This window comes from Motacilla alba, chromosome 6 (genome assembly GCF_015832195.1).
Source record: "Motacilla alba alba isolate MOTALB_02 chromosome 6, Motacilla_alba_V1.0_pri, whole genome shotgun sequence".
Classification (NCBI taxonomy): domain Eukaryota; kingdom Metazoa; phylum Chordata; class Aves; order Passeriformes; family Motacillidae; genus Motacilla; species Motacilla alba.
This window is the reverse complement of record NC_052021.1, coordinates 26,363,650-26,386,684: the sequence shown is the minus strand read 5'-3', so window position 1 is coordinate 26,386,684 and position 23,035 is coordinate 26,363,650. Positions and strand designations below refer to the sequence as shown.

Sequence of the window (23,035 nt, the reverse complement as noted above, 5' to 3'; positions counted from 1 at the left end):
GATATTCTGACCTGAAAGTGGAATATGTGAGTAAGGCCAAGAAGGGCCCATTTCTGTGCTGCCCGGGAGCAGCCCAGGAGAGTTACCTTTGGCCAGCTCCACAAAGGCAGGGAGGAGGAGCCCTGCTCTCACGCTCTCTGGGCTCTGCTGGCCTCCAACCCAGCATCAGGAGAGGCTTCCAGCGAGGTGGAACCGGGTACCTGAGGGATTGTCAGCTTCCTACTCTAGGTTGCCTAGAGGAAAAAGGAAATAGTTCTGGAACAATGCAGACAGAGGCTTTAAATAACTGTCAGAGAGGTGCTGCTTACTGGAAGTTAAAAGCTTTATCACTACTCTCCCAGCAAGCCTTGGATCCCACAGCTGACAGGTCCCACCTGAGCTAGCAGAGGGAAGGAAGCCCGCAGGCAGCCACCACCAAGGCAGAATGGAAAACAATTATTAGCAAAGATCATTTCCCCCCTCATTTTACTCATCCACGGCCATCCCTGTGCACAGCAAGAAGCCAGATCTCAATCCCACCCCCCTGAAAGGAGCGTTCCCCGTGCCAAGGCCAGGTTAGCAGGATTACCAGCCTGAGCTGCCGGTCCCCAGGCGCACAGGGTGTGCGGGGCACACAGGCAAGCTCATTAGCAAGCTCTAAAATGACAGCACATCCCGGATCGGGGCTCGCTGGGCACAGCACAGGTGAATCCTCCCGGCCCCTCCCGGCTCACCCGCGGCTCCCCGCGGGGCTTTCCCAGGGAAGCTGCTCCCGGCGGCAAAGATCCCGCAGAAGGCGGACCCCTGTGGGGGATCCCGGTGCACTGGCCCATCAGGTTCGGCGACATTTGAGCGCTCGGTGTTTAGAAAGACAGCGGCTTTTACTGCTGTTTACATGTCAAACAGCAGCATGATTCACTGCGCGAATCCCGAGGCGCTGCCTGGAAACGAAAACCGGGACGCGTACGCCCTGGCCACGCCCGTCTGCCGGACGGTGTTTGGTGGGGATTTTATTTACAGAAGCAGAAAATAAACCATAAAAGCGCCTCAAAGCCTGAGCTCCGCGGCAGGCCCTGGCGGGCGGGCAGGCAGCGGCTCGCCGGGCCGGGCAGGCCCGCGCAGGTGGGACGGCTCCGCCCCAGAGCACAGCCCGGCACAGCTGAGGCGGGGAGCGGCATCCCGGAATCCCGGGACCGGGACAGCCCCGGGGCAGCCGCTCCCGCCGCGCCCGGGGCTGCCCGGCGCAGGCCGCCAAGGACTACAGCTCCCAGCGCGCATTGGGGCAGCCGGAGCCCCGTTAGGCCTACCACTCCCAGCACGCACCGGGGGGAACACGAGAGGGGTGCGCGGGCGTGGCGCCGCGCAGTGCAAGCTGGGAGTTGTAGTTGCCCCCGGGGACGGTGCCGCGCCGCAGCCGCCATGCCGGAGGGGACGGGAGCGCTGCGGGAGGTGCTGCCCAAGCAAGGTACCGGCGGCGAGCACCGCCCGGCCCGGCCCGCCCGGCCCGCCGCTCGCTCACGGTCCTTCTCTCCCTTCGCAGGGCAGCTGTCGGTGGAGGACACGGCGGCCATGGTGCTGTGCAAGCCCAAGATCCTGCCCCTCAAGTCGGTGTCGCTGGAGAAGCTGGAGAAGCTGCAGAGGGCGGCGCTGGACGCGGCCCAGGCGCCCGAGGCGGCCCCGCCGCCGTCCGCGGGGGCCGCGCCGCCCCGGCAGTAGCGCGGGGAGGGTCGGGCCCGGCGGCACCCGCGATCGGAGGTACCGCTGGGCAGCGGGGCTGCGGGTTAGCGGGGCCTGAACGCGGCGGTGGTGGCGGCCGGGCGGGGAGGCCGCGCGTCGGGCGCTGTTGGTGTAGAAGGGGCGCTGGTCGCTGCCCTGGCGCTGCTTTAAACGCGTCTTCAGAGGTATCAGAAGCCCTCGGAAAGCGGGAGGAGCCGAGTTCCACAACCCCCTGCTCCAAGCCGGCCTTACCAGACCCGCTGGAGCATTGAAGCGCTTGGCTCCTAGAGCACAGCATATTCCCATTCCCGGCTGGGAATGGCTGTTCCCAGCATTTCGGAACAGCTGAACTCTTGACGTGAAACTGAAAAACAAAGGAGAAGCTCTACCGAGTTCCTGTAAGCGAGCCATCCTTAGATCCATCTTGTTCTTGAGGAAAGGCTTGACGAAGCTGTGCTGCAAAGACATGTTCGCAGTATCTGTGCCAGCCTGGACGCTCCTACGCGAGTCAGTTGTGTTTTCCAAAACAGATCTGGTAAATACTCACTTGCCATGAGCTTAATTATTCTGTGCTCTCCTCCTGATCGCAATACTAAAGGGCAGCTTTAGATGTACTGCTTAATTTATTCTGTTCAAAATAAATAAAAAGGAGGCAGAAACAAGAGCGTCACAAAAAATATTTTTAATATGTTTTACCAGAACTTTTCACTTTTCCAGTTACATAGAAAAAAAGACAAGTTTGGTACATGGGGGCTGAAACCAACCAGTGTTCTCCCCTGAAACAGATGAATTCGTCTTGTGCCCCAGCTGTATTTTTTTGGGCTCTTTAAAACAAAGAAACTGCTAATTTTTTTAAACTCCCAAAGCACAGTATTTCTTTAGCAGCAATGGAAATGGGATCACAGCAGCTTAACTTGACCCTTCTATAATAAAGCTTTGTATAAACCAGTGATTTTATGATGACAGCACTGTCCTGGAAAGAGCGAGCGGCAGTCAGACATGGATGCACACGTGGAATGATTAGGTCATAAACATGGCACATACAGAGATAGCTTATTTCAAGGCACCACCACAGCAGAGTGGCTAGTTGTTCTACTATATGCCCAAAGAAAGAACACTTCTTCCTGAAATTTACAAAACTATTAAAAAAAAAAAAAAAGAAAACAATTTGTACCCAAAACATGTGCTCTTAAAAAAATACGAACTGTGCTAAGCAACTCTTAAATTTGGTCTGTCCTAGATGTGTGTCCATACACACACCAGAGGAGCATGCGTGCTGTATATATCGATAGCGAGCTATGTTCCCTTTCAACGTGTAAGGCTTCAGGAGGCAGCTCTCACATTCAGTAGCTTTCCAGCTTCAGACGACCTCCATCTCCTTCACTCACAAAACGCTTCCTGCCCCTGGAACAAAGCAGAAAGTCTCTTTTCAGTAATTTAGAGCAGTGTTGCTTGTTTTTTGTCTCTGAGAAGAATCTTCTCTCAGGTCTTGGAAGTCAAATAAAGTCTGAGTTCAGCAGGGTTAGCAGTGATCACAATGTCAGCTCAGCTGCTTAAAAATGCTGGTTTGGAAACCTAGGAATGGTGGGTTTCTACTTAAAACTGAAGTACACAAACCAAAAATGCCTCTCAACATATAACTGGTAACCAAAGCATAATCAAGCTTTTGATGCAGTGATGACTCTCTATCCTCCCACACACCCAAACCTGCAAAACGTTTCATGCCAAGACGCACACACACGGTTTTAAAGTGTGAAGTCCACAAATGGAGGCTGCTCTTGATAAAGATGCTAACATTCCAAGATCCAAATTTATCACATTTAAGAACTGTAACAAAACACCCAAAATAGAAAAGACCTGTCAAATAAATACTGTTCCCAATGCATAAAACTATGAATACTAGTATTAACATCCTATTAAAAAATTACATATATTCCCCAGAGGAAATGAAACTTCTTAACTGTTTCATGACCAGTAAGGAGGTAACAGCATACTGATTAGGTACAGTTCACACAGCATTATTTATGCTGCAAGTAACCAAGCCATAATAAAAAAAACAAACAAACAAAACAAAAAAAAAAAGCATTACAAAAATCACAGGACAGATAAGAGGAATGTCGTCTGCAGAGCTTATCCCATATTAGTGTCCTGTTCCTTTTTATGTAAATATCAGGACTGCTTGTCTCATCTCAGAACTCTACTCACACTGTTTGGTAAGTTTAAACCATTTTTTAAGGATTATTTTTTCATTTCCCCAGTACAGCTGACAGTTTTCCACTGTCATTTACATGGACCATTGTGACACCTGGATCTTCCAGGCTGGTGCTGCACTGATTCCAACCAAGCAAATCAGGAAACCAGAGGAGAGGCAGCCTTTATTCTCTGAGGAGCACTGAGAGGTGCTGCCTGGGATTCACAGGAGGCTGCCTTTCCTCAAATATTTATCCCAGCCTCAACAGGTTTCACTCAGTGCAGCTTCTTAACACACATTTTACCATACCAACTGTTGGTCCATCCTCCAGTTTCCAGTCAGCAACACTTTGGCCCCAAAGTTCTCTGTACCCTACGACAGGAAGGCAAAGCAGTGCCTTTGCCTATCTCCAGTGAAAGAAGTACCTGGAAGGGCAGAGGTCTCTCAGCGGTTTGGAGATGATTCCAGCCTGGAAGCATTCCTCTACAAAGCGCTCCAGCACAGAATAGGAGTGTGGCACATCCAGGTTAATGTCAGGGATTTCACAGTAAACCCGTTCATAGCCCTGCAGTGTAAGGATTCAAATAATCATTGGGTTATTCTATGATTTATTACAATGTTTTTAAATACCCTTCTGCATTCCAGAGGATTTATTTTTTATATGGTTTCACAAACCTAAAGCATTGCAGCTACAAGTCAGTAGAGAAATAAGGTATATAACATCAGCCCATACCATGGCATTACACGAGTATCTATCTACATAAAAACACAACCCGAACTTTTAACTTCTGAAGAAGTCAGAAATACAGCCAGTATGGAATCTGTATGTAACCTGCCCGTTACTACAAGGGAGGTGACATGGGAAGAAAATGAATAAGTCTTCCATGTAAGTGAACAAAATGTGGCCACAAATGACCAACACAAGTTTATGCAGCAGGGGAGACTGGGGACAACCTGAGATGATTTCATCACCTCCCACCGGCAACACAGCTGGGTCAATTTTTATGTAAGTGTTGGTGTGGTCCCCAGTCTGCCCTGGGACAGAATTGCTGTCCTATACTCATCCTGAGAAGTCACAGATGGTTCCATCTGTGCAAAATACTGGATTTTATACAGCTCTACTTGACATTTGTAATTAGTAGGCCTTTGTTGTACTACTACAGTTACAAAGAACTACCAGATAAACAGATAAGAAGACAAATTTAAAAGATGAAGCAATATTTTAGCATTTTAGATCATTAGTTTTAACCCTTTAACTGCATAAAGGCAGCTGGAAATTTTGGAAGACCTTATGCAAAGTTCTCTAAATGCTACACTTACTCTTTTCATTTGGTCCACAGTAATGACAGAAGACTTCCACAGAGTTTTCAGCAAATCCAGTATCATTTTAAAGGTCTTTTCTCCAGTTGACTCCAAAACCAGTACAATGGCCTAAAACAAACCATGCAAGTGTTTTGACTAAAATGAAAACTGGCTCAGGTAAAAGGTGTGTGACCATATGAGGTACGGAAAGGAGTGAATGTGTTATTATGAATTTCCTGGGGAAAAAAGCCCATTTGCTACATGCACTCACAATTTCAGTTTATTATTATTATTAGGAAAGAAAAACTAATGAGAATTCTTTGGATAAGATAAAAGGTATGAAAAACCAGAAAGGACTTTACAGAATGAAAAGCATTGCCTTTCTCTCTCTGGTTTCAGCACTACATGACTATATCCATATGGCTGCTGCAGTACAGACGGCAATTAATTAATTTTCTGAAATTAATTTTGTATCCATGGGGTTTTAATTTTGTATCCATGGGGGTTTCTTATCTGTGATTTTAGGAGTACTCAGAAGCTTAAAATCTACAATACTGCACAACCCCCATCAACAGAAATTATTCTGTAGTTCCATTGTAAAGGAATTTTCTATAACAAGTCAATTTACTAAAAAAGACATTTTGTAGATTGTGGGTGTTCAGCTTTATTGGTAAGCAACCATTTCCCAATTGGGCAGATAAAACAGTAAAAATGGGAACAGTCTCCCATATAGGCTGTTTCACCCAGCACATTTGTAAGCTTTTACAAATGTGCTGGGTGAAACAATCCCACCCTGAAAGAGGAAACTCTGTAACTTAACAAAAACAGGTAACACCCATTAGAATACCCAGATATCTGAAACTAGAAGGAAATAAACACAAAAACAAAGCATGGGAGGATTTTCTTTGTTGCTATTCCTCAGCAGAAAATAAACGGAGATCTTATTTTCAGGAACTTATAATAACCTGAATTCAACTATTTAACCCCCAGAAATTACTTCTGGATCTTCCCAGAGTCAGCAGCAGCTTGCTTGTTGCACAATGCACACACAAATGAGCACACAAACCTTTAACTTTACATGAAACAATTTAGTTATTCAAATAACAGAACAAGCAACCTAAGCTTCAGATGCCAGTAATATTATTTGCATGCCCACATCAAAACACCAACAATTATTAAAGAGACTCTAATTTCTCCTTACTTCATATACAAGTTCATGGTGAAAATGGGGTACTTCCAGTTCCTGAAGGCAGCGTTCTGCTTCCAATACATCTCCAGAAAGCAAATACTCTTTCAGCAACATATCAATCTATTGAATTTTAAAACAAAAACCCAACAATAATTAGATATAAAATGTAAAAGCTGTCAACCGTTTTGATGATCCACTAGCAATCCAGCAGCAAGTTAGTTCCTCAAACTTGCTGCCAATGCTTTTATAAATGTAATTAAATTTAGGCATTAATTAAATTGAGACATTATCAGTAACCTGAAACACAGTGTAAGCCAAGTACCTATCCACAGTGTTGATACAGAAGCACCACAATCATTGTTTTATAAGCTGTGTGTCACCATAAAAGGAGCATGTGGGTGGCATTAAGTTTATCCTCTCCCTTGAATGCCTCCTCCTATCATCTGTTAGACTCCCAACCTAGAAGTTGTAACATGGCCTTTTCCTTTAGACCTGCTTACCTTATAGCATGGATCTCTGAACATTCCTTTCTTCCTCTCTCTTTTTTTCAGTTATTACTGTGCTTTTGATCAGCAATGCCAAAAAATATTAGTTTATCTAGTTTAGCCAGTTTCATCTTGGCTCTTTTAATTAGTTTATCACTTTATACTGTGAGGTCTTAAAAATCTGAATGCTTACAAGTTTTGCTTGAAGCAAAAATAAACATACACTTGCAATACAGAATGTTGTACTAGCATGCTCCCACCAGTGACAAACATTACAAAATCAAGTAAATTATCTACATCAGTTCTACTATTTCACCTAAATCAATTATATAAAAAGAGAAAGTCCAAACAACAGAACTAAACCAACACTCATGATGTAAGACATGTAGTATGGGATACTTGTCCCTCTTCCCTCTACCCCAAACAAAGCAAGCTCAGACCAACAGCCCACTGGAGAGTGGGGAGTTTTGTCATTACCTCTTTGACCAGGTGTTTCACAGACTGCTGGCCCCCTCCAGCCCCCCACACGCTGTCGATGCGCTTGCCTCCCTTGCTCATGCTCAGCAGCACCGTCGCGCGGTCCAGCGCAGCTCTAGAGGCAAAGGCAGAGCTTTAAACCTGATTACAGAACTTCATTACATGCATCTGCAACTTCTCCTGCGGCCACATCTCCTCAGACAAAGCTGCCAGATCTTTGGGAAGGGGTCAGGGTTATCAGCTCCAAGTGACCATCCAGATCAAAAAAAACAGCCAAAAAAAGCTCCCCACGTTGTCCTTCTGTCACCCTTACACTCCTGCTCATATAAGGTAACAATGGCAGAAGATTAAATCACCAATGCAAAACCTGAAACATCCTCACAAAAAACACCTGAATATTTTTCTTATGCAGAAATGGATTGTATCCAGACTCTTCCAAGAATGCAGCTTGGCAGGTAGATTTCAAACAAAAAAGGCCTGAGTTGCTGCCACACTCAAGAACAGTTTTCTACTGAAATACTATTTTCCATTTGGGTCTGAAGAATTATGAAACCTTTAGAATTTAAGCCAAAGAAAACACTTCAGAAGGTAAATATGTAGTTGGAAAAATAGCACAAGCTAGGGATGCCTGCCAGTTTATTGAAAAAAGTATAAAAAGGGAAGTGAGGTGACAAAAAAGAAGTCTGGGATACAGTATGTACCGTCCATGTAAAGGAGGAACAGTTCTCCCAGTCCTCATGCTGGGGGCAAGCCAATAACAATAACTCTATTCACCAAGATTTAATGAGCAGGAAAGACTGGCCAAGAAATAACAAAGGCAGCAAAGCATCCCAGATGTGCAGAATGCAGGCTACAATCCTTCAAATCACAGGACAATTTATATAAGTGACAGACAATTTTCTCAATTTGAGCCCCCAAGGTAGGCAGCTAAGAACTGCTCTTCCTCCTGCAAGTGCCAAACTATAATCAGTACAAATGCAACTTCTGGAAGAAACAGGAGTTCAGCACCTCCATATCAAGCCTGAAACATACACTTATGGGGGTAAGAAAAATAAAACATGACTCATTATTAAAACATCCCTCTTTGTCAGAGACTGCTCCTTCAAACTTCTCACACTGACATGGAAAACAATTGTACTTCTTGACAAATAGAGCATTACAGAGAAAGTCTCGGAAATCACTGCACAGGCTGCAAACCTTTGTAAGGCAAAACAGTTAATCCCTTGTGTATTTCACAACATATTTACAGCAGCTGTCCTGATGCTATATTTACCCATTTAATCACATTAAAGCTTTTTCTAAGACAAAACCTTCCATAACCACTTCTTTCAGCTCATTTTTCACCCTCGAACATAAGCTGGACAACAAACATGACAAACTCAACTCAAATATATTAATTCCTTTTTCAGAACTCAGTATTTCTCCTCTGACTTGAGTCATTCTGGATTTTGTTGGTTTTGTGGCAGGTTTTGTGGTTGGGTTTTTTTATTTCAAATTAAAAATAATAAAAAAAGAAGTTAAAGAACTGCATGATTTATTCTGAAGCTGTGAATTCCTGATCATCATCTTTGACATTTGGAATAGAAAACTGTCTCTGTAGAGAAAGCAAGGAAATTACCGAGCTTGGACACAATCCACAGTGCCTTTGTAGCCATCTATGTAGGTGCTGCTTAGGATCCCATCTCCGACAGCTCTAGCAATGAACTGGCCCACCAACTGCAACAAAACAGAAGCATTTTAATTAAATGCTGAATTTCAAAGAAGTTTTGAGTAGATAATTATAATGTGCTTGATTTTCAGATTTTATTTAAATGAGCTGTTTCAAAGTGAAAACACAGCGTGGGTAATTGGGAGAGGATTACAGACAGTAAGAAAATCAATAGATATTTTTCAAAACACAGAGTCTATTTCATTTTATTTGATCTATTTTAGCCACAAAAAGCTTTTGACTACTGGCATAAAGATTTACAAATATACCTGTGGTGCCCTGGGAGAATCCAACACCAATTCAGGCAGTTCTTTGAGCAGTCTATCAAAGGATTTTTCCACATCAGTTTTGCTTACTACTGTCCCACAAAGGTCAGAGATAAGCTTAGATGTCATTTCCCTGTGACTAGCCTTCCCCTCTAATGCCAAGGAAACAGCCAGCACTGGCACACTGTATTTCATTTCACCAAGGTTTAAGTTCTTCAGCATCTCCTAGATAAGATTTGAAAAACAAAACAATGAGATTTCATCATTTTTATAATTTAAATATATAATTAGACCTCAAATAAATATTTATGTGCTTATACAATTACATATATGCTTCTGCTCACATAATTAGTATAACTGATTGAGTATTCTTACAGTACATTTCTTGCCAACTTCTCTATAAATTCATTCAGAGCTGGCAATTGCATTACCCTGTATGCTACAGCTTTGACCCCTAAAACAAAGAAATAAAAAGGCACATAACATACCGAAACTTCGTTAGTATCTCCATGTTCAAAATACTCCTGGATGATTGGTGTTAAAGTTTTTTCAAATGCTCTTTCATCAAGAGGTAAAACTACTGTTTCGTAGACACAGTTCTCCTGTTATAAAAGACAACAGAAGCAGATATCCTAACTGTCTTTTCTTGCACTGTATGCAGCACTAATAGCATCAAAACAGTGGTTTTTTAATCCTTAATGCTTTGTTCTTGGTAGTCAATATTTTACCAAAAAACATTAGACTCTATCTCTACTAATAAAGTGTGGACAATGCTGGCTAATTGTCATACTTCTTCATATTTTGACTTTACTGTTAGCTGAATTCAACTGAAAGGCCGAATTAACTGTTAAAACAGTGGTAAACACACCCAACTCTGTTCCTAGGATTCAACTGATACCACAGGAGCAGAGGTCAAGTGCCTCCATACTGAAGGGAAAGCAGCAGAAGCTCCTGCCTCAGCCCAGCAGCTGGCTGTGCCACAGCACCTTCCCCTGCAAGTGGCACTGCTGTCCCTGGCAGGAACCCTGCCCTGTTCCCTCCTCCTTGGTGACTCTGTGACCAGACGGGTGGTGCCATGCACAATCGCAGAAAAGGCATTTTCAGAATATTTGTCAGCAAAGGCGTTCCCTGAGGGAAAAGAAGGGGCACACAGCAACTGCCTCATGTATCACCTGTCCTGCAGAGCTCCAGCAGCACCAGATCTCCCTGCTCTAATTCAGTTCCCTACTCTGCACCTAGAGAAGCAACATTCAGAGCAATACTACAGAGCTGAACAAAGACATCTGATCAAAGACGTTTTTCAACCAATGTTTAATGGAAATAAACTTTGCATGATCAAGAAGTATAGTAGAAATCAAAAATCCTATCCTTCCATCATACCAAAGATACAAAAAATGTTAATTCTTTATTCAGTTTGGTTCTATGCACTTGTCAGCTCCATTTTAATGGCTATTTCTGTTAATGTAAAGTGTCAAATTTTAGGGGAAAATGATCCTGGAAGAAGGTTTTGATATCCTCACATACCATACTATCAGCAGCTACAAACAGCCTCTACTCAAAGGACACCACCATTGCTCTGCTTATGTCATACCGAGTGTACTGATGGTCAGTCTTGCGATTGTATTGATCTCAGAGACTTCAGCAATCTGTGTTCCTAATCACCATTTCCCTTTCAATGACAGAAAGCCCCTCTGCCCAATAAGATTTGCTTTCTCTCCCCTTCTCCCACTAATATGGCTGTAAGATACAATCTTCCATAACACAGTCTAAATAAATATACGTCAACAAAATGTCCAAGCTATCAACTTCATGAAGTGTTTATACCAAGCAGACAAGACATTGGGCAGGCTGGAAATACAGGGATTGTTATATAATTATAAAGGATACTGTCCCCACAAACCTCCCAACTTGAGCAAGTCTGTGTTGCAATTTTAACACAGTGTTTGTGTGCAATATGGAGCAGCACTGCAACATCCACCTCCGTGGGAAATAGCAGTGGAGAACGCACCTGGGAAAGGGATGCTGCTTACTCAGGCACAGAAAGAGGGCTTGGGGATAAGATTTGTGAGTATTACATGGTGACGTATACACCAGCTGACCTTTTACTAGCCATTAATCTATTCTTGAGCATAAAAATGAGCATTTGAGTGTAGCCAGGCTGACATTCATGTTAACTCACAAGGCCATTGAAATCGATTAAAGGCAATATAAACCAACACTGCAAAGAAACTATTTACATACCTGGTCATCATCATAATTAGGATCCTTAATATCTACTTCTTCCACATCATACACTTGACCTGGTGTTCCCCAAACTCCTTTACCACCTGCTCCACCTGGCAAAATATGGGAGAGTCAGTGAGGACCACCAGTTTACAAACAGCACTTCTGATTTCAATACAACATTCTTTCACTTAAAAGTGATCTGTCACTGCTTGTGCCCATCTCCTGTCTAACAATATATGCTGACGAGGGTGTGCCTGTCTGACAAGTTCCCACTTCCTCAGCCACTTTTCATCACTTTCCAGGAAGACACTAGAAGCAGTATGGACTGCACAAGAATTTCTGAAGGTTGAAACTGTATTTTCAAATACAACCATGATTTAAATTTGCATTAGTAACAGTCCCGTGAACCACCAATAGCTCAGATTTATGTATGAAGCTTGCTAAGGAAATGTACTTCCCTCAAAGACAGATGTTGATTGATCACAGACAGATTTGTTGCCACTTGCTATTGCCACCCACTAAATAACACAAAGGGCCAAATGCTTGCACAGAGACTGTGGTTTATGAAAATGATTCCCAGAATCATTTCCCAGCAGAAAAAAAATGTACTGTGCTTTGAACTAATCTTTATCTTTCTCATTCTACTCTCTCCACTAAGATACACCAACCTTTCTTTGGTAGACCTCTTCCCTTTCCAGACCGGGATCGCCTGTCCAGGAGTTTGCCCTTTGGGCTCGTTGGTACAACTCCAATCTTCAGTGTCTCTCCATTCTCACTAACAGAGTCTCCTCTCCCAGAATCTCTAGAAGAGTTTTTTCTCAACCGTCTCTTTGCTTTAGCATTTATTTTGGCTTCAGTAATTGAGGTTGCAGGGATCCAATTTCCATTGATTTCAGTTTTTCGTTCCTCAGACCCACCATTTTCTTCATCACCAGAAAATGGAGCATCATTTAGATTCTCAAGTTCTTAAAAAGAAGACAGAAAAAAACCTTATCGTTTTAAACAGTTTTATGTTAGAATACCAAAACACACTGCATTTAGAAAGGACTATAACATCATACAGGACTCTTGTTTTCAACAGTGTAAAGGTAAATGTTGTTTTTAAGGTATGTCTACATACTGCAGTAATAAGGACTTCCTTATTCCCCTGCACAAAATATCCACAACCTAAACAGAGCAGATGTCAAGAGCTGGAGAGCAAATTAATAAAACCGTACATAAATACATAAACCACAGAAAACCCCACCCTTGTTAAACAAAAACTATCCAAACTCCTAAGTGCATAGATCTAAGTGCCTCGTTCTCACTCCTCCCACTCTTCTCTTGATTTAGAAACAAATGAAACTGCCGATACAGTAAATTCTGGAGGAACTCACCAATGTTACAAGACTCGTCATCAAAGTGAAATTAAGTCCCTAAATCATCGACTAACATTCCCCTTATTCAATTTAAGGAATTTCAAACACAGCTCACTAGCAAGAAAAGCAACAGTTTAGACATAGAAGAATATAAAAACATTACTAATTTTATTTTTTGTTTTTGAAGTTATGGGGGGAAAAATGCTGTTCACTACAAAGCTTGGAGAAGCCTGGTAATGAAGACTCCTAGAATATACAGTCCTTTGAATCAGTGGGATCTCTCCTCTCTGTGGATTGTCCCTCACTGTAGCTTCTGTCAAGACTGTTTCTAAACACAACACAATCAAATATAATAGGCTTGTTTTGTACCCAACAAAAAACTCTCTCACTACTTAAGGATCTGTAAATATCTCAGAGCACCAAGAAGCACAATAACTTCACCCTCTGAGGAAGCACATTTCATGTCTAGGTCCAAAGTCTTATTTCACAAAGTTAAGCTGTCCCCCACTCGCACTGCCTGGTTCAGCAGAATGTCTTATTTAGAGCATTATAAACAAAAGCTTTCACAAGCTATTCCTCCCCTTCTTAACTAATCAAGATTAAAAAAAAAAAAAAAAAAGAAAAAGCACCTGAGAACCTGTTTACATTCCAGTGAGTACCCTGGGAGTCCTTGCAAATTAGAAGACACACACAGACAGACAACAGCCTCAGCTTTCTGTTACACAGTTCTCCATTTCTTCAGAACTGAGCAGACAACCCACAGCCCCAACACCAGCAGGGCAATATGAGGGCACTCAGAAGAAGGTGCTTTTCCAAAACTGCTTTACAGAAGAGTTCACTGCCATAAACCCAGAATATGAAGAATATTCAAAATTTACATTTGAACTTGGCTAACATATTAGTTCACCCATTCAATATCTGCTCATCAGCAACATGCATTTGGCAATATTTCTCAGAATTATGGTTTTTCACTTGGAAACAAGTTCATGAAAAATTGTTTTTAAAGCAAAGTGGACTAGTAAAATATTGCTAATCTCCAAGTATTTACCCACACCAAAGATTATATTAAACTGAGCAAACGTTGACGGAACTGCCTCCTTTTGTGATCAAAGAAATAACATTTAGATACTGGTGTTCAGAGATGCGAATGCTACAGCTGAGCAATAATGCAGCCATTCCAGGCTAAGCTCCATCTTTCCACTCATTACTCCCACAAAAGCATTCCTTTTATGCTTGCAGCAAGCTAAAAACGAAAAGCATGCATCACATCCAGGAAAAGATTTCTCACAAGTGGCTTTCTCTGTTTGTCTAACATTTTAATAAAACAATGAGAGATTTGCATAAAGCTAACAGAGAGGAAAAAAAGAGCAAACCCAAACAGGTTTCCTTCCTCTCATTCCCCAGGAGAGCCCATCAGCAACAACCAGCTCCTCTTAGTCAAATCCACTCAAATTCTTCTTCATGCTCAGTCTCCCATCAATTTCTCCAGTTTAGACCTGAGTTCTGGCTGTCCAGAAACTCCACTCTGCAATGACCAGTTACTTCTTCCTCAGATCCAAAGGAAACTGCCAACAATTAACACAAGTCAGTCCTGACTCTGACAGCTAAGGATTAAAGGGGAGGCTACAGTCCAACCTCCTTACACAATCCTGATCTCAGATTCAAGACTAAAGGAAATCCTCCACAGGAAACCCATAAGAATTAATATTTCTCACTGCACTACTACACTGTTTTTTATATAACACTGTAACTTCCAGCTGCAGCCTCTTTCTCCATAATATGGTAACCAACTGGTCCTCCCCTATTAGTTACCTACTTAGGCTTGAAAAAAAAGACTGAACACATAAACTATTTTCCAAAAACTTATATAATAAAATAAAATAAAGAAGAACCTATAAAATGGTGCAGGTCTTCCTTCTAGCTTCTTATTTTCATATAACATATACGTAGATAGGCTGTAACAGTCTTCAATCAACTTTAATACTTTGCTTACAATACATTAAGAAGTTATCCAAATTTATCTCATTACCCTGCCATTCAGCCTAGCAGGCTCGCTTAAAATCTGTGCTTTTATGGGCTACCTTCTACCAATTTTAACTGTCCAAACTCTGCCAGCCCAGCTCTCCTGCAGCTTTCCACCTGTCAGCCAAATATAATTCTAAAACGTTGAGAACCAAGGTGTTTTCTGCATTAACCTAATTCCGCTTAAATATCGGAAATCACATGGAGTATACTTCCACCTCAACTGCATTACCCACCATCCTAAAATAGATACATGTTATTCTAAAAAGCATTTAAAACCTCTTTGACCTGAAAGAGTCAGTGCAGACCATCACAACCTTTGGAAGATACAGAAAACAACATGAACCTGCGTTACCCTGACTAAGCATCATAAAATAAATGTGTGACATGGATAAAGCAGTCCATCTCATGGTATTCTCTAACAGGTACTTCCTAAAATTTTCCCATGCCAGCCCACTTCCAGTCAAGGCCTTCAACATTTGTTTTCCTTAATTTTAAGGTAAATTGTTGCTTAAAAGCAGAATTTAAACACACCTACAGATTTTACTTTTAAGCTTATTCTTTTCTTCACACCAGCACTACCTGAACTCAGATGATAAGGAGACAAGTGCAACTACTATCCAGTAACTTAGAGAAATGCTAACTTTATTATTTTAATAAATTTTAAATAAACATAATAGAGCAGGATTTTTTATATACAATTGAAGGAATTGTTCTGTAAGTTTTTGATGATTTTTTTTTTCTAAATCAGTGTTGTTAAAAAATTATCAGGTGATGAATTTTTTTCTACAGAGAACCCTTCTGGAGAGCTAAGCAATTTTAAGTTTACAAAAAAACCAAAACAACTGAATATACTACTTACCTGTTGGGGTAATATAAATGTGTTCCTTTTCTATTTCCATAGCTGCTTAACAGAGCTGACTGTGAAATGTAAAATCTTAATGCTTTCCCTCCAAGGCCTAAACAGAAACAGAAAAGCTTAAAGAACAAAAAACTCTAGATCAAAGTCAAATGCAAAGGCTTCACTCACAAAATATAAAAATGGAGGAGCTTCAGCTATAATTAACTATTAGTAGCAGCTAATTTACTTCCCAGTAAAGTTCCTGGGAAGGTAAATGGTGTAGCAAGAGAGAAGCACCACCCTCCAACACATCCAAGCCTGGATGCCTTAGCAGCTGTCAGTTCTGCTGCTTATAAATGGGACAAAAGCCGTTATTTTAAGTGCAAAAGCCCCATGTACACAGCTTTTTTTAGCTGATAAAAGCCACTTCTATCAACCTAGACTGTCCTGTTCTGCCAAGTGGTTATCTGTATGAGTGTACAATATCAATGTTGTAATTGCATCCATGAGAGAAACGTTCTTCATGTGAATGATGCTGATAAAATGGTACCAATTTATCGAGTTCAGCCCAGCCCTTAGAAAACAAGCTAATTTTTGATCCTCCCCTCAAGGACATAGTGTTTGTTTTACTGTATGTGTACACACAGCTATCAAGCTCTCACATCTGTGTTCTGCACCCTTCAAACACTCCATGCAACCACCATTCAATCTGCAAGGGATAAAGTTCTCGTTTAAACACTTCTCTTTTTCTGCTCCTCTTTCTCCCCCTTCCTAGCAGCTGCTATTCTCCAAACCACCCCACGTCACTGTGAAGAGGATCATCCGTCATCCATCTTTACTTTATGTACACAAAAAATTAAGCAGTCCCAGAATTCCCTCATACACTTCTTCACCTGCAAGACTTTCACAAATCCCTTCATAGGCCTCGGAATATTACTGGTATTTGTGTCTGTCCCATAAGAATTCAGGAGCCCTTCTTTCCCCATCTCATCCATTGCTGCCCTGAAAACTCTTCACCGTTGAGTGGCAAGATTGTGACACCAAACAACTGCATTCCCTTCCCCTTTTCTCTTCCCTGGTTTTCCCCTTTCATGCCCACTTGCCTGCCACAGACCCATTAATGGCAAATGATTCATAACAGACCGTTGGCAATAAAGAAACTCCGGTTTGGGGCACAGCATTCAGCTGCTATGGTCTTGTATTTCCTAACGCCAACTAAACAGTTCCCAGCCTTGTGCAATAAGAGCCTTCCCTGCCCCACACATTTTTTGAATGAATATTTTTCGTGAGTTACCTCAAGCAATCATTCAGGAGTTCTCAAGTGTTCCCAGTCACTGTCGGTTGAGATATTTTTCCCTGCAGGTCTCAGTCTAATCCGCGCAAACTACCTTGAAAGAACAGTTTTATCCTTCCCAGTGGAATGTTCCATCAGTTGTGCACCTCTTGGGAAAAGACAAAAAAGGACAAAACCTGTGTTAAATAATAATCACAGTTTTCATCATTTGTAACCAAGTTCTATATTTCAAGGGGAGAAACGCTCTTCCTGTACAAGACCCTAGCTGAAATCCTCCACCTGTGGCAACTTAATAAATAACAGCCCAGCTTCCATGCAGTACCACTCTGAGATTCAGCATCCCACTTTGATTATGACAAGCATAATGGAATATCCAAACCTTACAAGTCCTGCTGTCACACTGATCAGGAGACAGGAGATACACTCTCAGTTTAGCAATGCACCTTCTCACTAACTCAAACCAGAAGATTCTGGAGCTTCAGGATGCTGGGATTTATCACTGTATCCAAAACCCATCATCTTCTCATTTGCAGACTTACATCACACAGCACTACCGATAAAACTATGGAACTCAATTTGCAGAAGTGCCTTTAAAACATCAGAATCCATTTTGGAAGAGATAATACAGGAACAAAATGGACAGAAGCCACTTTAGGCAGCATAAACGCCATGGCAATTTTTAAGATGAATCAGTGATATGAACAGTGCTTTTAAAATAGTTCATAAAACAAGGGTATTTTTCTAAGTCACTGAAATCCAACAATGAAACATGCTCAGTACTCTGTACCCACTGCCATTTCTTTCACTTCATCTAAACAGGCAACTCTACCTCAGCAGGCACATTAACCTTTACAAACAACACACGCAGCAGGACAAAGCTTCCGAAAGTTCTCAAGACCTCCCGAGGTGCAAAGCATCCCAGAGCAACTTTCACAGAGCATGCACTTTTTTTCCCTTCTCGCTAACTTTAGGCAAGCACCCCCCATTACCGAAGCTCTGGAGACCTGCCAACACCAGCTGCTGTTCCGCAGCCACACACACACAAAAGCCACGGTAAGATTCGGTACTCCTACCAAACCCGTGCCGCCGGCCGGGACCAACGGCGGCGCAGCGCCGGCGCCGAGGAGCGGGCGGGACCGACGGCTCGGGCCGCCGGACCGAGGGCCGCAGGCCGCTGGGAGCGGCGCCGAGGGCTCAGGCCGCCGGGGCCGGACTGGCGCACAGGCACGGGCCTGGCAGTGGCTGCCGCGGCCCGGGAGCGCCCGCAGCGCCCGGGATGCGCCCGCAGCAGCGCCGCCGCTCCCTCAGCGCCGCGGGCCGGCCCGAGTCCCCTCAGCCGCCGCCGCGCGCGCTCCCGCTGCCGGCCGTGCGCGCGCCCGCCACCCGGCCCCGCCCCCGCGCGCGCGCCCGCCGCCTGCCTGCCTGAGTTTTCTGCCCCAGCGACACGGCCACCCGCGGCGCCGCCATTGGCTGGCTGCCGCCCGCCCCGCAGCCAATCGGCGGGCGGAGCTCGGCGCGCGTTCGGCTCGGAGGGAAGGCCGGGGGAGAGCAGGGAGGGCGAGACCATCGCGGGTGGGTCGGGGGGGCGGGAGCGGGAAGGAGCCATTGGTGCGGGGAGGGGGGCCTGAGGCGCACCTGAGCCGGGCCTCATTGCCCTGAGGGACGCGGCCCCGAGCGGGACGGCATCGCCTGAGCCCCGCCGCCGAGCGGGCGGGTGTGCAGCGGCAGCCCCCGGGATGTGGGAGAACGGCTCCTCACACCGCGCCTGGAGGGGCCCGGTGCTAGCCCCGGGGCAGCCGCGGGAACGGGGCAGCTGTGCCTGGTTCCTCCCTCACGTGCTGTCCTTCATCTGTAATTAAAAGTCTATTTTTCTGCCTTTTCTGAAGAAAGCCATCAGAAAAAATAATCCAGTACCTCTTATCGCTGTATGTCTCTCTCTGCTAAGAGGGGGAGCTCGGGCCTGGGGCCGCACAAGCCCGTCCCTCGGCGCGGGGCCGGGGCTCGGCGCAGGCCGGCCGGGGAGCGGAGCTGCGGGCGGGATTGCTGCTGCTCGCAGCCCCTTCTCCCCTGCTGACACGCTTCACAGGCTTAAGGGTTAGGTTTAGGATTGACAGCCAAACCGTGCGTGCCCGTCCACAGCCTTCCAAACTTCCCACCTTGATTCAGTTTACATTTACCCTGTTTACACGAACTGCCTGAGGACACGCACCTAATTAGAGATGACAGTCTCCTCTAATTGTCATGCGCTTTGCCTCCATTCAGGTCTCCTCAATACTCAGCTCATCCTTTGTTTTCTCTCCCTAATTTGTCACTCCAGAGAGCCCAAGCAATGAGGGAAGCAAATACAGATCTCTTCTGCTTTGGTACTTGTGCATTTTAGGATTTTCCAGCTGCCAGCCAGAGAAATCTCCTCAGTTAACCAGATTATGACTTGACTTTTGTATTATTATTAAATATTTTTGCCGTATAATTCCACTCCAGATTGGTACACTTCTGACTGAAATAAAAGCCAAAGCTCCCTTGTGTAAGAGCCTCAGAATTAATTTACTGGCCTGGCTCTGCATGAATCATCCAAAATAGGTTTAACATCTAAAACAACAATCTGTTAAAAGAATGTGCAGCACAATTGCCATGTTTTCATGATACTTTCCCCATCAGCTAAATGACAGAAAGAAAACCTTTCTTGCTCATGAAGACACTAAATTGCAGATTTTTCAAGTCAGAACAGTCCAACGTGCTCACACAAGATTTTTTTCACACGCGACCTACAGGCAGCTTTAAAAGATGTTGTTTCCCCATCAATCAAAAAAGAGTTCCTAGTTTGTTCTCTGCACCTCTGCTGTCTCGTGCATACCAAGCAAACCATCACAGTGTCATCTCCAAGATTTGGAAAATAAATTCCATCTATGAACATTGATGGTGGAATTCAGCTTTCCCTGCAAGGCAGAGTGGGGCTTTAAAGAGATTTTTCAGTAAAGAAGAGGTGACAGAGAGACTGAAACGGTAACCAGAACCTGCACAAGAGAAGATGGCACAAAATACAGCATCATGCCAATTACACCTTTTAAAGCACCATGGAAAATTGCTAAAGGATTTTCTGCTAAAGTTTAGGACTCGATCACTTCCAAGAGGCCTAAAAGCTGGGTCAGTAGTCAAAGAAGATGAAAACCCCCAAACCATCCAGCACACCTCCAGACAAGAAAATTGTGTGGGTTTTTTTTCTTTCTTTTGCTGAATATCTCTATTAGCAGCTGGGTTATCAATCACTGAAAATCTCATCTGCACATATTTTCTGATTTCTAAAGCAGTATGACTTGAAAAAGAGCCGATGTGCATGAAAGATATTTTGTATTTTTCCACTGCATCAACCAGCCTACTAAAAGACATCACCTCTTTTTCCCTTTCTAACCTCAAAGCTGCCTGCAATAAGTAGAAAACAGCTGATCACATGCTAACCTCCGAGCTGTAGAGACCTGCTCGCTCGCTCCTGCTCTCCCTCCCTCCCCCAGACGTATTAATAGCAAACGTACCACCAAAATCCCCATGAAAACAAAACAGCAAAATTCCTCCTCACATGGGAAAAAAAAAACAAAACAAAACAAACAAACAAAAAAACCACCAACAACTAAACAAAACCAAAAAACTTTCCAAATTCTTTGGAGCGTTTCTGGTGGGTTTGCAGCTCGAGGCAGCAGTGGGGGTGTCCAGCCGGACCCCGCTGCCCGACACCTGCATCCCGGGTTACCTGCGCCGCGCCTCGGCCCCTCCTGCGCTTCCACCCCGACCGTCGCCGATCACCTGGAGCAAAATGCTTGCACGGAGGCGAGCAGGTCACTTTCCAGCAGTCTTCCTTCCTTTAGAGCCTGCTGGGTTGTTTTCAAACTCTCCCCTCCCTTTCTCACAGGCAGGCCAAGCCCTCCCGCAACACCCAGGGGAGGAATCCATTGGCTGGAGTTGCCCCAAACGCGTGGAGCAGCCCTTCCCTTCCCCCGTGCACAATGGACCCCGCGTGTCTCCGCGCTGCCCTGCCCGGCCTCCGCTCCTCACCGAGCTCCGCCGGAGCTGTCGCCGGGTGACTCACGCAGGGCTTCCCACCTCCCGCACCAGAGAGAGCGGTGAAAAGCAGGCAGAAGTTGCCTTGGGTTAGAAACGCCACCCAACATTTCCCTTGCGCTCCCCACTGCGGAGTTTTCAAAGTTTTACTTTCTGTTTTAAATATTTTCGATAGGCAGCATCTGTGCTCCTGACACCTCAGCGGGGCTGTTTGATTACAGTCGAGTCTGTTACTGTGTCACTTGGAATAAGAATTTCCACACATAATGCAGACAGCAAAAATGTATCATATCTGTTAAATCAATCTGCTCTGTTCAGTTGCCTGTCTCTTGGCCTTCTGCTTTCTTTCCCTTCAGACTACTTTTATTTTTGCATCTTCGGCTAAGGTGCCTTCATGAAATGAGCTGCAGACACAGCGAACCCCTTCTTCTTCACTCTTCTTCATCAGGCAGCGTCAGCTCCAGGTTGAAAGGGTGCTGAAACACGCCTTCACTTTTTTTAATGCTCAGTAATTGGAGCTGCTTTGGAACATCCTCGTGCAGCTCCATCCGAGAGCTGGGAGCGGGGCTGTGCCGCAGACCTGGGTGTGCAGCGCCCGCCGGGGCTGGGCTCCCTTGCGAGGTGGAGAAGGGATCGCCCTGCGTTTGCCCGAGCACGGAGACCGGAGAGTCACCCACTGCCGTGGCTTTGCATAAACACTTTCCCGAATCACTGCCTTCCCGTTCCTCTCGTGCCTTCCCAGGGCTTGCCCCTCACATCGCACAAGGAGCCTGCCCCGTTCAGGGCCCTGAGTGCACCCTCCTGGCAGCGGCAGCGGCGGCTTTGCTCCGTTCAACTGTGCCAGGCATGTCTCCTCCGTGCTGCCGCTGTCATCTGTTCATTCTTGCCTTAACAAAGGGCAATCACGCATCTGAAAAGACGCTTTACTGGAAAGGGCTGAACTTGTGAAATGTGCAGAAAAATGGGAGTACTTGATTTAAGAGTTCCAGACAGTGAGTTCATTTAAAAGCTTACAACCAGAAACACAAAATGCCGCCTCTACCTCAGAATAATTGTCCCTTTTTACTGGTTTACTGTGGGAGAAAATCTTAGGGAGCCGTTTATTAAAACAAGGTGTGTTATTGCCTTGTAATTATTATTTGACAAGCTGAGGTCCTGTGATTAATAAATCATGTGCCTGTTTTTTGTGTGTATATAATCACATGCTCTATATTTATATGGACAGAGGCTTACAGAACATTTACCTTTGTGCTTAGGACTGGCAGGAACTTCTGTGCTATCTGGTCTCCTATCAAAGGCACCATGTGATATAATCCTTATCGTGACCTTGCCAAGTTCCATCCTCAAAGCAATTCAATATTTTGCATGCACAACTGCAGTGGGGAGGCCATTCCAGAACCACATTGTCGAATGGTTGGTAATCAAAATGTCTGATGCCTCCTTTTGATCATTTATTCTGTACCAGCACTGGCCCTTAGCACCATCAGCTCTTCTCTCTTCCCTTCCTGGGGGTGTTTATGCGGAGAAAGCCTCATGCTCACAGTATTTGCTTTGCAAAATGAAGTGAGATAGCCTCTCCTCAAGCTCACCCCAGCCTTCAGTGCAGCCTGGGCTGCACCTCTCCTGGTACCTTCCAGGATTGCATTTCTCACTTCCTATTTCCACTGTTGACAAGTCAGTTACTTGGTGATCAAGGCGTGAGCTGCCAGGGAGCTTGTAGGAAAGGCTTTGGTCATTTGTGCCTATGACCACCACTTTCTGCTATCTACCTTTCTCTGTGTAATATTTCAAGCCTCCTTTCTCCTGAGGTTGCTTCATATTTTCTGTCATCAGCAAATTCACCAGTTCTCCAGTAACATTAGTGCCAAGCTCATTTACAAAAGCACTTTGCCAGATCTGCAGAGTGATGCTTAACACTCCCCTGGTAA

General features: G+C 44.5%; 2 protein-coding genes across 5 annotated transcripts; one reads left to right on the top strand and one right to left on the bottom strand.

Annotated features, from left to right (window-relative positions):
• Window positions 1–1,292: 1,292 nt before the first annotated feature.
• Window positions 1,293–2,372, top strand: BBIP1 (BBSome interacting protein 1). Its single transcript, XM_038140916.1, has 2 exons — window positions 1,293–1,444; window positions 1,520–2,372. Exons 1-2 carry the CDS (start codon window positions 1,399–1,401, stop codon window positions 1,693–1,695), a joined length of 222 nt encoding a protein of 73 aa, XP_037996844.1. The 5' UTR covers window positions 1,293–1,398; the 3' UTR covers window positions 1,696–2,372.
• Window positions 2,363–21,232, bottom strand: PDCD4 (programmed cell death 4). Of its 4 annotated transcripts, none has more exons than XM_038140914.1 (13): window positions 21,102–21,232; window positions 17,055–17,202; window positions 15,782–15,878; window positions 12,208–12,504; window positions 11,555–11,649; window positions 9,802–9,915; window positions 9,317–9,538; window positions 8,958–9,055; window positions 7,340–7,454; window positions 6,390–6,497; window positions 5,207–5,317; window positions 4,312–4,451; window positions 2,363–3,099 (listed from the first exon to the last, which is right to left on the bottom strand). In XM_038140914.1, the coding sequence occupies exons 3-13, from the start codon at window positions 15,819–15,821 to the stop codon at window positions 3,039–3,041; spliced, it is 1,401 nt and encodes a 466-aa protein (XP_037996842.1). In that variant the 5' UTR covers window positions 15,822–15,878; window positions 17,055–17,202; window positions 21,102–21,232; the 3' UTR covers window positions 2,363–3,038. The 4 variants fall into 4 exon arrangements, with proteins under 4 accessions (XP_037996842.1, XP_037996840.1, XP_037996843.1 ...); XM_038140912.1 differs by lacking the exon at window positions 21,102–21,232 and adding an exon at window positions 20,800–21,038; XM_038140915.1 differs by lacking the exon at window positions 21,102–21,232 and adding an exon at window positions 20,853–21,038.
• Between the last annotated feature and the right edge of the window lie 1,803 nt (window positions 21,233–23,035).